Consider the following 12443-nt stretch of genomic DNA (forward strand, 5'->3'; position numbering starts at 1 on the left):
CGAACTTCAGTCTTGATCTTTACGGCCACGTGCTTGAATTTATGATGTTGAGTTTTATAAATCTTATTTTCTCTTTCATAAATCATATCATTCATGAAAATATGATCCCCTTATCACCAAACATGAAAGTATTAGCTGAATTGATTCTCTGCTCATACATTATTCCTGATATTACCTGTTATGGAACAAAATTGAGAGATGAACTTTGTACTAGTTTAATGACTACTCTCGGTCTTGGGACCGAACCGCATACTTACGAGATGTCTATGTACATTTGCACTTGTAAATGATCAAGTCAAGAAATATAGTTTTAGTTGTGAGGTCACAACCTCTCTATATGGATATATCAAGTATTTGCAAATAAAGTGGAACTAGGTGTTACAATTTGAGATAAAATAGAATTATTCTTTTATCATTATATTAAGTCATTAGTGATTATCTAGTATTATTGGTAATCATCTTTAAGTAGTTAGAAGCAATCTAGAACTCTTAGAAATAAAGTTCTAGATCCTTCCGGTAGTTCCTCGTTGGACTAAAAATTTCAGATACGGGCTGACAAGACTGGGATGTACGGATCTTTAAATTTGACAACCCACGTAACTTAATAATGAATGTCAACTAGGTTTTTTTTATTAAATCTGATTAATTAATCATAAGAATAATTAATAAATTATAAATGGACCTTAATACGTGAGAATTTGTTTTTTGTTTTTATTGCTCATAATATTTTAAAATCTTGTTTTAGCCCATGTCACTGTACACCGAAATGACTTCTCAACGAGTGATTTATGTTTGATTATAATTTGAATTTCGTAAGTTTATTGCAAATTTGCATGGTAGGAATTATGATTGGACACTGATAAAATAAACGTATCTTTTAGGACATGAGAAATATGCATATTATTGATGAGAATACAAATCAAGAATGACTTGAAAAGATGGGAGTAATATAGAATTTCAAAACACATTTAGAATGAAATTAATACAGACTGTGGAAGTAATCTCAACAAGAAACGAAAATCGAGAATGTAATTGAAAATAGCTACTCCATCAACAAAAACGGGTGTAGAATAAAATCTCCATTAAATGGGAATAAGAATGATCAGCAAGGCTCTATTTCAAGTAATTTTCCAACCAAAAATTTATGAAAACAGAAATAAATAAATCACAATATTCATGAAAAAAATAGGTAGAAGAACATCAAACAAAACGTGGAAAATGTGGAGAACAAGGTGAACCAGTAAAACCCAGACTCTGAATTACCAGACCATTTTTACCGTCCAAGTAAAACACTTTCCCATCGGCGGGACCAAAACGAGGTTTCAAATTTCAAACCCCACCAAAACAATTCACATCTCCCGCTGTTCCACAACACACACCTCGTACCCATATAAACTCACACGAACTCATCTCAACTCACTACACAGTTCTTGTAATAACAGCAGCCAACACTTTATTAGTTCAGACAGACTCGTAGTAACCTAGTTCAATGGCTAGAAAATCAACTTCCACAGCTGCTGTATCAGAGGAGAACAAACTGCAGGAGAAAACAAAACAGAGAACAACAAACCCCGGTGTTCGAGTCATTCATAACAAGATTTATGATTCCGAAAGGGGCAAAACTTGTCACCAGGTATATATATGATAAACCCTAATTTATTTTACTTTATCAATTTATATTTTGCACTGTTTTTTTTTTTTTTTTGTATGTAGTTTGATGCTTGACATACATTTATATGGTTTGGTGCTTGTATTGTTGTTACTTACTTGGTTTGAGGCTTGACATTTTAGTGAATCATCGGATATTTGTAAAGCTTTATTTGATATTTGGTGTAATTGGACAAATATGTTTTCTTTAGTAGTGGTCGAATTTAGGAATTTATATAGTTATGAATATTTGCTTTAGTTGAGGCCTAGACCCTTTTGTTTCTTTCGTTAGGTCAAGGTGCTAGGGAGGTGGGATATGTTTTTTTCGTAACTAGCCAAATTTGTGGTACTTGGTATGGTAGCTTGAAAGTATAATTATTATGTCAAACATATAAACGGTGTAATGAATGAGTGATGGGTAATTTTAATCTTAGGTTGCGTTCACTTGGACGGAATGCAATGAGGGGAGTATTATGCTAGGTTTCAGTATTGTGTGAATATAACTTCTGAATTTTGAATGTCATAACTTTAGATAATGTGTTCATAAGTGTACATGTGTTTCATTTTTAGATTTATATATGTATGGTTGATTTCTAATATGTTTTATGTCAATGTTGAAGTGTCGTCAGAAAACTATGAGCTTTGCTGCTGGCTGCAAAAACCAGAACAACAACAAGCCTTGCACGATGGTGTTTTGTCATAAATGTCTGTTGAATAGGTTCGATATTAAGAAAATATTATAAGTTGGACTTAGTTCTTATCAGGGAATTGAAAACACTTTGTTTAGTGCTCATAGTTACTTGATCTGAACAGATACGGAGAAAATGCGGAAGAAGTTGAAGGGTTGGAGGAATGGAGCTGCCCAAAGTGCAGAGGCATCTGCAATTGCAGTTTTTGCAGGTTTGTTTTCTAATTATAAATATAATAATCTGGCTTTGTGAGTATTCCCTGTTAATTCTGACAATACCCTCAATTTCTCTCCATAGGAAAAAACAAGGTCAACTACCGACAGGTATACTGTGCCATGTAGCCAAGGCAACTGGATATTCCTCTGTTTCTGATCTTCTCCATGCCAAAAGTCCTGAAAACTCTGCTCTTTCAAAGAATGTAAGTGATACTGGCGCTTCACCAAAAAATCAGAGTGCTTCAAAAAAAGTATGATAATTTTGATATTATAATGGAAATGATGTACTTATATTCTTAAATATATTTATTTGATGGAATATATAATGCTTATACTTTAAATTTATGTATAATTCTTGACAGGAGATTTCTTCACCAAGAAAGAAAGAAAAGGAAAATCTATTTGATGGAAGGTTAGATATCAATTTGGAATCTCCGACTTCCTCTGTGGGTGTGTCCAGAATTACTAGGTCAAAAAAGTCAGGAATGATGCAAGGCGAAAGTCTTGAAAATGATAGCTTGTCAGAATGTTATTCTTGTCCTGATAAGGAACCTAAGAAAACAAAGCAGAAAACATCGAAGATGTTGTATGCTGGTCAAAAAGATTCTGCTGCTCTGAGAGGATGTGTTTCTAGTACCCCACTGAAAAACAGTCCTAGTAAACTCCGGGTTCCCGATGTAAGCAAGCATTATGAAGTAAAACCAGATGAAATGGTTGATGTTTTTGAAGTGGGAGATAGTTGTATGACAAAAGTTTCTGCAGACGTCCCTGCTGATTCTTATAAAAGCAAAAAGAGAAATGCGGATATTGACTCTGAAAAACCAGATAATAAGAAAGTTAAAAAAGAACTAAAGCCTGAAATAGTTAAGGGAAGCATGAATTGGTTGCAGTTTCAAAGCCAAGATCTAGGTGCTGACTTGCCGGTTGGAACGGAATTAACAACTGTTGGTGATGTCAAATTGCCACTAAAAGATGTTGGTAATGCCTTGCAGTTCTTAGAATTCTGTGCAGCATTTGGACAGGTACCAGAAACTTTTTTTTTTTTTTTTAAATATTACTTTTTTGTTTTATCACCTTTTTTGGGATAATGTTTCCAACTTAGAACACATGATGTCATATATCAAGAAATTTTTTCATGCTATCAGTTGTCTTAGCTTAGCTAATTTAGTTACTGTTATTCTTATTATTCTTTGTACCCATTTGCATTTAATTCAATAATTTTTCAATGACACTGCTTAACTTTAACCTTCAGTTTATTTTTGTCTTTCTTTGGATTCCAAAGGAAGTACAAGTCAGTGGATGTGCCACCTGACATTTTGCTGGTACTTGACATTTGTATCTGTTTCTGCTGATTTTATTTATGTTTCTTTAGACTTTGGATATGAAGAAAGGGCAATCAATTAGCATACTTCAAGAGTTGATGAATGCAGAGAGTAGGAAACATCGGAAATTAGAGCACCACTCGGCTGTTGTCCGTTTCCACATTCAATTGTTGTCATTGTTGCAGGAGGAGTCTGAGTCAAGGTACAAATATATATTTTTGGACATCTGTTTGCATTAATAACTGTTAATTGATGAGATGTATTACCGTTTAAATATCATTTTTTTACAGGCCTAAAAAACTTAGTACTTCCAATGGAAAAAATTCTTGGTTGCTTGCTTTGAAGAAATGTTTATCTGAATCCACGCATGCAATAGAATCACTTAATATTGATTGTCTAGATAGAGAAGCTGGTGGATACTATTCTCTAGACTCCTCCACAAAGCTCAGAGTACTAATTTTTTTATGTGATGAAGTCCTTGAAACTGTGTAAGCATAGTCTTTTATTCCTTTAACTATATATAAGTTTATCTTCTTCGTTTCTTTTTTTTTTCTTTACATGGAATTTTGGTTTTACTTTCTTTCAGAAGAATAAGGGATTGGATTAATGATCAGGAATCAAAGTTTTCTAAAACAGCAAAACCAGTAAAGGCAAAAATTATTGCTGAAAAAGACAAGGTAACCACTAACTAGTACATTACATATCACCTGTCTTTTGGTCATGTGGACTGGATATAGCTTTCAAGTACTTCTGTACTTGCAGGACAAGAGCTTGAAGCAGAAAATTATGAATGAACTTGCCCAAGCAATCATTGCTAAAGATGGTGCTTCGCTTTCAATCTCTGAGCATGATGAGATTGTCCGTCGAATTAAAAGTGAAGCAGCTCAAGCTCACAAAGAAATGCGAGGATCAATGAGTGTGGGGCCAAAAAGTATGTTTATTATTTCAAGAAACTATTCACTACTAAAATATTACTATATATCAGCATTGATATGGGTAAATGATGCTGTTAAGTTGGCTTATATAGTATATTCTGTTTTTGATGAAGCTGAATAGTTATAAATCAGATTCGAGCATCATGGATCCTATATTGTTGTTTTAACGTCTGTCCATTTCTTAAACCAGTAATCCTTATTTGTGTGTTTGGAGGAAATCCTTAATAGGAAAAAATTGGTTATTATTTTTTTTATCCATTTGCTCGTTGTAGGTAAAACAGTTACAATGCCAGGCACCTAATTGTGCTTATTCTGTTTAAGCTATAATTATCGGATTGTATAGAAGTTGAAGCAAAAAGTGTTCCATTAGGATGTACCAATAATCCTAAAACTTTAAGGGGTTAGGAATGAGTTTAATCAGAGAAGTTTTATGGATACTTTTGTATATCTTTAAACAATTATTTAGGATACGTGTAAAAATTGAAGTTGTTAAACAGTCTCTCTCCATTGTCCTGTTTTCTTAGCCAAAAAAAAGGTTTTAAATAAGGGAGCGTACATTGTGAAAAGGATGACAAAATGTAGGATCACTTGGAGATTTAATGTAGCTTTTAAATTAAGTTAGTAATAAGGTATTTTTTTAGTTTTGAAGTATGTCTGACTGTACATGCTGTGTGTGTGTGTAGCCAAAGAAAGAGCGAAAGCTGTTAGAACAGAGCCAATGTTTCTGGATGTTGATGGTCATGCCTTCTGGAGGCTAGATGGTTATTCTGAAGAATCTAACATCCTTGTTCAAGGTAAATTTCAATTAACATTATTTCTAAGGTGTCAGGAATTATGTTTTAGACTGTGATATTAAAATTCCTTACAATGATAGATATTGGAAATGGGGATGATTCAGTTGTCTTTGGTGAAAAATGGACTACCTTTAATGATGAGCAGGAGAAGATGGTTGAAAAATATATTTCTTTCAGGTGAGTTCAGAATTGGTCAATGAATTGGTGGTAGACTGTTAGTGTCATGAACTCTTTGCACTGATTAACTCGCATAATCTGTGGTCTAAATTTTTTAAATTAACCAGTCTTGGATGATGCCTTGTAGTTTTGCCATAAATAACTTCTTTTTCTCCTTTATGAAGGGAAAAAATGGTAAGAGATCAACCAGTTGCTGAGGTACCTCCATCTGACTAATGTTTACGGCTCACCCTTTGTATGCATTGCCATCGATTCCAGTAAAGTTAAGGTAATATATAAATAAATATACATACTACATTTATGAACTGTATTTAGTAATGGTTGTGAGCTTGTGGTTATGTATATTATGAACTGTATTTGTTTTTGTAAGGGTGACTTCAGATAAAGTTCACTGTTTCTGATTTTTGCAGAGGGGAGATATGGAAAGTTTTTGTGGATTTGTGACAACTTAAGATTAAGATGGCTATATTTATCTTGGCTCTTTCGGAGGCTTATATGTGCTAGTGTAATCTAGCTTGTTTGCAGCTATTTTGTGTTTTCTATTTCCCTTCATTTATTTTAAATAGTGCTGGTTTTGAGGGGAAATAGCTGCTGCACTAATTATATGTATGAAACCTAAATTATTTATTCTGAAATGAGAATTGCAACTCTTTTGATGATATAGAAGTTTTTTGTAGATACAAACTGTTGGAGAAAATCTCTTTTGGTTACAAGAAAATTGTGATCAAGTATTTTGTTGAATCACTGTTAAGTTCCTACTGACTCGATTTTTTTATGGTTGAAATGCGGGGTTAAAACTAGTGATTGCTCTTATCAGAGCTTGCACTGAACGAAAAATTAAATTAGATCTTGTACTCAATGAAAAATTAAAATTTTATATAAAAATATCATTAATTTATCTAAATATTTTATTTAAAATATTCTTTTTGAGGCGATCTCATTTTAAAGATTAAAAAGATAATGTATATCTAATAGTTTATAGTTTTGATACCGATTAAAAATTGGTTTTAATCTGCATAGTCAAATTGATGAAAAAGCATATATATTATTTTAAAAATAAAATTTTCAATCTTCTGTTTTGTAATAGTAGTTTTTTAAAATTTTTTACTATATTATTGAGGTCCACTAGAAGTGTAAATTAGTCAAATTGTTTGTAAATTACTTGAACTCGACTCTTAAAATATTCATGTTTGGCTTGGTAATAATCGAGCCGAGCTTTAGCTATTGGAATGTTTTCCGAACTCAGCTCGAGCTTCAAATTACTCTGCTAGTAAGGTACGCGAGCCTTATCGAGCGTCTATTATTTTTAATTTTTTTATTATAAATATATCTTTATTAAAAATATTTATTTTTTTATTTATATTTTATATATTTAATTAAATCGAACTCAAGTCGAACCAATCATATTTCGAGTATTTGTCAATATTTGGTGATTGGATTCGAGCTTATCAAATTGTTTTCGAGTCGAGTTTCGAACTTGAAATTAAAGGCTTTGTCGAACTTGAGCTCGAGCCCCGAATTTTTTAATCGAGCTCGATCCGAGCCTGATAGTGTTCGTCTCGGCTTGATTACACCCCTAAGATCCACAAAAAATTGTGACATGAATTAGAAAGCATTTATAATTCACTTTATGATGTAACTAGTGGAAAAAACAAGCGCTGAGTAAGAAAAATATAGAATGTAAAATATTTTAAAAGATCTTTATCATCTACAATTTCTGGATCCTTTCATTTTATAAGAAAATATGATTTATTTTAAAACTCTAACCTTCAACACTTATTAAAGCAAACACAGGAAACACATAGCATCATGCACTCTACTAGTGTGACATCCTCTGCATATATATTATGGTGTGCAATTTGTAACTGATAATAACTAATAAGCTGGAAAAATAAAAAGTGGATGAAGAGTCTTGAGAGATGCATAGGACAGTAAAACTCATATTTGTAGGAATTAATAAACACAACTACCTCATGTATGTGTGGATCTGCACTGTAAGAAGAAGATATTAAAAAGAGGTTGAGAGCCCACCACTTGGTCTTTTAGTGCAATTAGACCCTCATGATCAATAGAACTAAGAATAGACAGGAAGAACCAAAGTGCAGATCATCTGAACAGATTAGTCTCAAAATTTCTACAAACAAAGTGGGCTGTAAATTATTGTACAAACAAAGTGGGCTAACTCAAAACCAGCTCTTGATGTTATATGCAAATAGCACTCTAGAAATTTATAGAACCTTCGAAATGTTTTCAAAGAATGAAATGAAATGATCATATTGCAGTCATCTGTTGTTCGGACCAAAACCCCCCTCAAAATCACGTTAGCTGCATCTTCAAATTTTACAGAAGTGGACAAACCAGACGCCCTTGAGAAGTTATCAGCCACCGTCTTTTATTATGCAATTCCCTGGAAAACGGAACTTGTATTTGTCGGCATTCTCTAAAAGATACGCTGGAAGATAGAGGGAGTAGGAATGTGGTATAGGACCCATTTTCCGATGTTGTATACTGCTTAGGAAGCATATCAAATAGGTCGGCACCTTTGCATATTACTTCCTGAACTCTTTTAGGGTTCAAGAATTTAGTGAACCTCACTCTATCAAAATGACTGTATGCTTGCATCTTAAATATAAACTCACTGATGCGGCGAAAGCAAAAGCTACATTAATGCCACCCAGCATCTGCCAAGATGTCATCAGACTGGCAAGAATGTGCATATCTTGTCTTTCCGGTCTGATGTCTATGAATTGAAGCTGTCCAGCTGTTATTATCCATCAGTAACTCAAAAAGATACAGGTAGTTTTTAACCAAAGATGAAGTACTGGTGGTATGTTCTCACACCACCTCGGTAAATTGATAGTGTGCCTACTTGGTATCTCATCAACATCAGACATTATTAAAAAGTAACAAGTCATCATTTTGAACACCAGCTTTCCCAAGAAGATAATCGAGTGCTAGTCGTTGATATGCTTCCTCGACAATGGATTTTCTCCTTTTTTACTTCTGCCAGGAATTTGGCCATAAGTCAACCGTGACTCAACAAACTAAAACTCATCTCTATGGCTGGCAAAGACCAGGGGCTTTGCTAATCCAGTAAAAGCTGAATTTGACTCAAGAAGCACAAACTCTGTTACATAAGGATGCAATTCTTTCCACCACACAGTAAGCAAATCTACCTCATTACTGAACAACACTGCATCAAACACTCGCCTTGGGTACTCCCGGGTACCCCATCCATGAAGTTTGCACAAATTATTCATCGACACATTCTCATGATAATAATGAGGAATCTCTGAAACGGTTTAGGAGGAGATTCCCACAATGGCTGCAAGAAGTATGTAACTTTTTGAGCGTGCACACATAAACCAAAGGCACATGTAGGAATCAATATCAGTAGCAAGAGATACATTTTCAATCTAGACCATGCATTATACAACGTGATCTTGTCATGCTTAAAACACGTAGAGGGTCCTGCCATTAAGAGAACACATTTCCTTTAGTACACATGGTAAAGAAAACGAAACAAAAAAGCACAATCAAATTTACAAGCATGTAGTTTAGCTTGTTAAAAGCCAGCCTTTGCCTAGAGAAAAGAGACAGAACATCTCGCAAAACCTAAATACAGTATGCAAATACGGCAAGTTCATCACATATGCACACCTTTGGCAAATGCCAAAGTTTTACAAATTAAACTCAACGACTCTAAAAGAACAACGCATCTTATAAGCCTTTTCTTGGGATAATTTAACTAAAAGGCGCACTTATTCGAGGTAACATAATTCACACAAGGCATCACAACTACTAATTACGAAAAGACACAGCAGATGTTTCACACAGCACATAAATATAAAATATAGGTGTGTTATAGATGATGAAAATCAACTTGTTTAGGATATAAACTCCAGTTTATATGACACCGAAACCAAAAGTTTGAGCAATTATTTCAGATTTCAAATATTTTGACTTAAACTTGGAAAATCAACATACATAACCATAAGCCATGGATTTTACACACTCAAATTTCACGCGGTTTCACAGAAATTTAACATATGACAAAAGAAAACCAGATGGTATAATGAAACATCGCAAACAAACAAGTCTCAGCAATGTAATTCCAGAACGATCAGATCTATACGCAAAGAAACTTCCTAAAGATTGAATTGGTATCGTAAGAGAATGAATCTTTACCTCACCAGAAGCATTTCCACAGAAATCATCAGATTTTTCGGAACAATAATCAGATCCTCCTTCTGCCATTTTATATCTCTTCTCACAAAATCTGGTAAAGCTCTACATGTCTGTTATCCGCTTCTATGCGTGCGTGCTTATATATGTATATCAAATGTTGTGCCAGGGATCAAACCACTAAACCATGAATTAAACACGAACATGCAGAAGATATTCAAGTTCAGCAATCGGGTTAGCGGATATTCTTGAGAAGATATCATTTTAAACAAAACCCTCAAACATCAAGATTAAAAAAGATAATTTTCACACACCCTGCATCAAATTACAAGGCAAACGCAAAAGATATTCAAAATCCTAAAAATAATAAACACAGTTGACCAAATAATGAGGAAAAAAGGATTAGACCTTGGAAGTGTATGTTAATATTTGATTAATATTTTCAAAATTATAAAAGATTAACAAAATTATAATGACCAAAATTTTCAAAATTATAAAAGATTAACTTTGAAGTGTATGTTAATATTTGATTAATTTGACACTAAAGAAGCCCTGTTTATTTTGAAATGGAAATATGTCATTCTTAGAAGCAGAGTCCGAATGTGAAGAAAATCTTTTTGTATAATCAAACACCTAACATGCCTAATCAGAGTTAAAAAAAAAAACCCAGAGCTGTTGCAGTGGCTAAGAGTATAAAACTCATATCCTAAAAACATTATCAGAAATTTCGCAACTTAAATCTAACCAAAATGTCACCATATATAATAATCAGATTCTACTTGGACGACTTTCTCGGGCGAGTGGACGGTGTGCACCCATAGCACCACCAAGGCACATCATCAGCATATTCTGATCTTTGCACTAGCCATTGCAATTGTGAACCCACAACAACGCCACAAAGCCCGCTAATAGCCAACATAGCAGGGAAAGCATATAATAACTGTTCTGGTTCGTCTCTAAGTACAAGATAGAAAGTACTTATGTTCATATAGACTACCAAACAAATTTGTAAAACCATAAGAAGCCACAAGCCAACTATCCAGTTTTTATCAATTGATTCAACAGGCCTGCAAAGCATGAAAAGTCGAAAGTAAATGAGACAACTGAAATTAATTATTAAAAAAACTTACAACTCAAATTAATTATTTTAAGAACTATAAAAGATATGACAAAGAAAATTACCTATCTGGCATATTTGGATTTACTGATCTGTTGGCAACATCATATTGTTTATTCCCATCCATCATACCATTCTGTTCCCAGTTCTTCCTTGGCTCTTCTTGTCTTACACAGCCCTTGTAATATCATTGTAAAAAACCTAAGTATCCACATATTCTACTATTTTTCAACATCAATCTATAAATAACACCTAGTTAGTTACCGAACTATTCCCTCTGTCCCTCGTTTCTTTATGTTACTTTTTGGCAAGTTTTTTCAAAGTATAGTATAGTTCCGTGATATATGTCTTAATTTTTTAAACTATACTTCATCGAAATCTCAAAATGCATGCAAACAGTGAAGGTAAACAATCACGATGCACGACATACCTTGTCCTCATTCAAAGGTGGGACCCACACACCCTTAACTCGCTCTCTCTGAAGCCTCAACCCATCTCCTTGGAAATCAAACTCCTCTTTCTCAGTCATCATCAGTGTTTTGTATTCGACAAATATGTTGGTTCTTGATCGACTAAGGACTGGTCCGGTGTACCATGATCGATCAATGTCTGCTTCGCTTATCTCCATTTCTTCACCTCTCTTTATGTATGACTTAAGATCAGCCATCATACAAATATGTTTTCCGCTGAGCGCGCCAGATTCAGGGATTCTAGGGTTTTGGAGAGAATTGTAAGAGTGCAAGAATGAAAAAACTACTAATATACAGAGTTAGCTTGCATCCAGGAGTTTTGCAAGAATTATAACTTTTTTTTTAATGAATATTTGTTCTAGGAAATTCTCGGGGTGAGAATAAGCTCTTTACCACTGAGCTATCCAAATCTAATCATAAATATATTTTTGATTATATTAAAATTAATATATAATTTATTTTACATATGGGAAAGCTGTGCAAACTAAATTAATTGTCTGTAATCCTGTCCCTAAATTGCAAGTTATTGACTTGCATATTTTCTTTCAGGTCGAATGTGAGAGTTGTTGCTGATTGTCTTTGATTCATTGCAGAATGTAAAATAAAATGTCACAGTTATATTTAGCTATCTGTAGTGAATCTAAGCTGATCCGAATTAAATTGAAGCTCTTATGTGATTTCTTCCAAGCGAGGGGTATATCCAATGTCACCTTCTACAATCTGTACTATACCAAAACATGGATACAGAATATTCGCATAATGCATTTCTGAGTGTTGGTTTCAGAATTTTCTCAAATTAGGTACACGTGGAATCGTGCTATTGTTGCAAACCAGTGTCCGATACTAGATTAACAGGGTGTATTCGATTGAGATTTTAATGGATTGTTTTTAG

General features: G+C 33.7%; 1 protein-coding gene and 1 pseudogene across 3 annotated transcripts; one reads left to right on the forward strand and one right to left on the reverse strand.

Annotated features, from left to right (window-relative positions):
- Positions 1 to 1341: 1341 nt before the first annotated feature.
- LOC108216911 (uncharacterized) lies at positions 1342 to 6445 on the forward strand. 3 transcript variants are annotated; one of them, XM_017389773.2, is made up of 13 exons: positions 1342 to 1633; positions 2268 to 2365; positions 2461 to 2547; positions 2634 to 2802; positions 2914 to 3573; positions 3924 to 4075; positions 4164 to 4361; positions 4460 to 4550; positions 4636 to 4804; positions 5492 to 5602; positions 5707 to 5779; positions 5944 to 6047; positions 6190 to 6445. In XM_017389773.2, exons 1-12 carry the CDS (start codon positions 1490 to 1492, stop codon positions 5993 to 5995), a joined length of 2004 nt encoding a protein of 667 aa, XP_017245262.1. In that variant the 5' UTR covers positions 1342 to 1489; the 3' UTR covers positions 5996 to 6047; positions 6190 to 6445. The 3 variants fall into 3 exon arrangements, with proteins under 3 accessions (XP_017245262.1, XP_017245261.1, XP_017245263.1); XM_017389772.2 differs by having other exon boundaries at positions 1343 to 1633; positions 5683 to 5779; XM_017389774.2 differs by having other exon boundaries at positions 1344 to 1633; positions 2634 to 2754; positions 5683 to 5779.
- A 1339-nt stretch (positions 6446 to 7784) lies between these two features.
- LOC108217968 (uncharacterized) lies at positions 7785 to 11940 on the reverse strand (annotated as a pseudogene).
- Between the last annotated feature and the right edge of the window lie 503 nt (positions 11941 to 12443).

The sequence above is a fragment of the Daucus carota genome, chromosome 4 (assembly GCF_001625215.2).
Source record: "Daucus carota subsp. sativus chromosome 4, DH1 v3.0, whole genome shotgun sequence".
NCBI classification, from domain to species: domain Eukaryota; kingdom Viridiplantae; phylum Streptophyta; class Magnoliopsida; order Apiales; family Apiaceae; genus Daucus; species Daucus carota.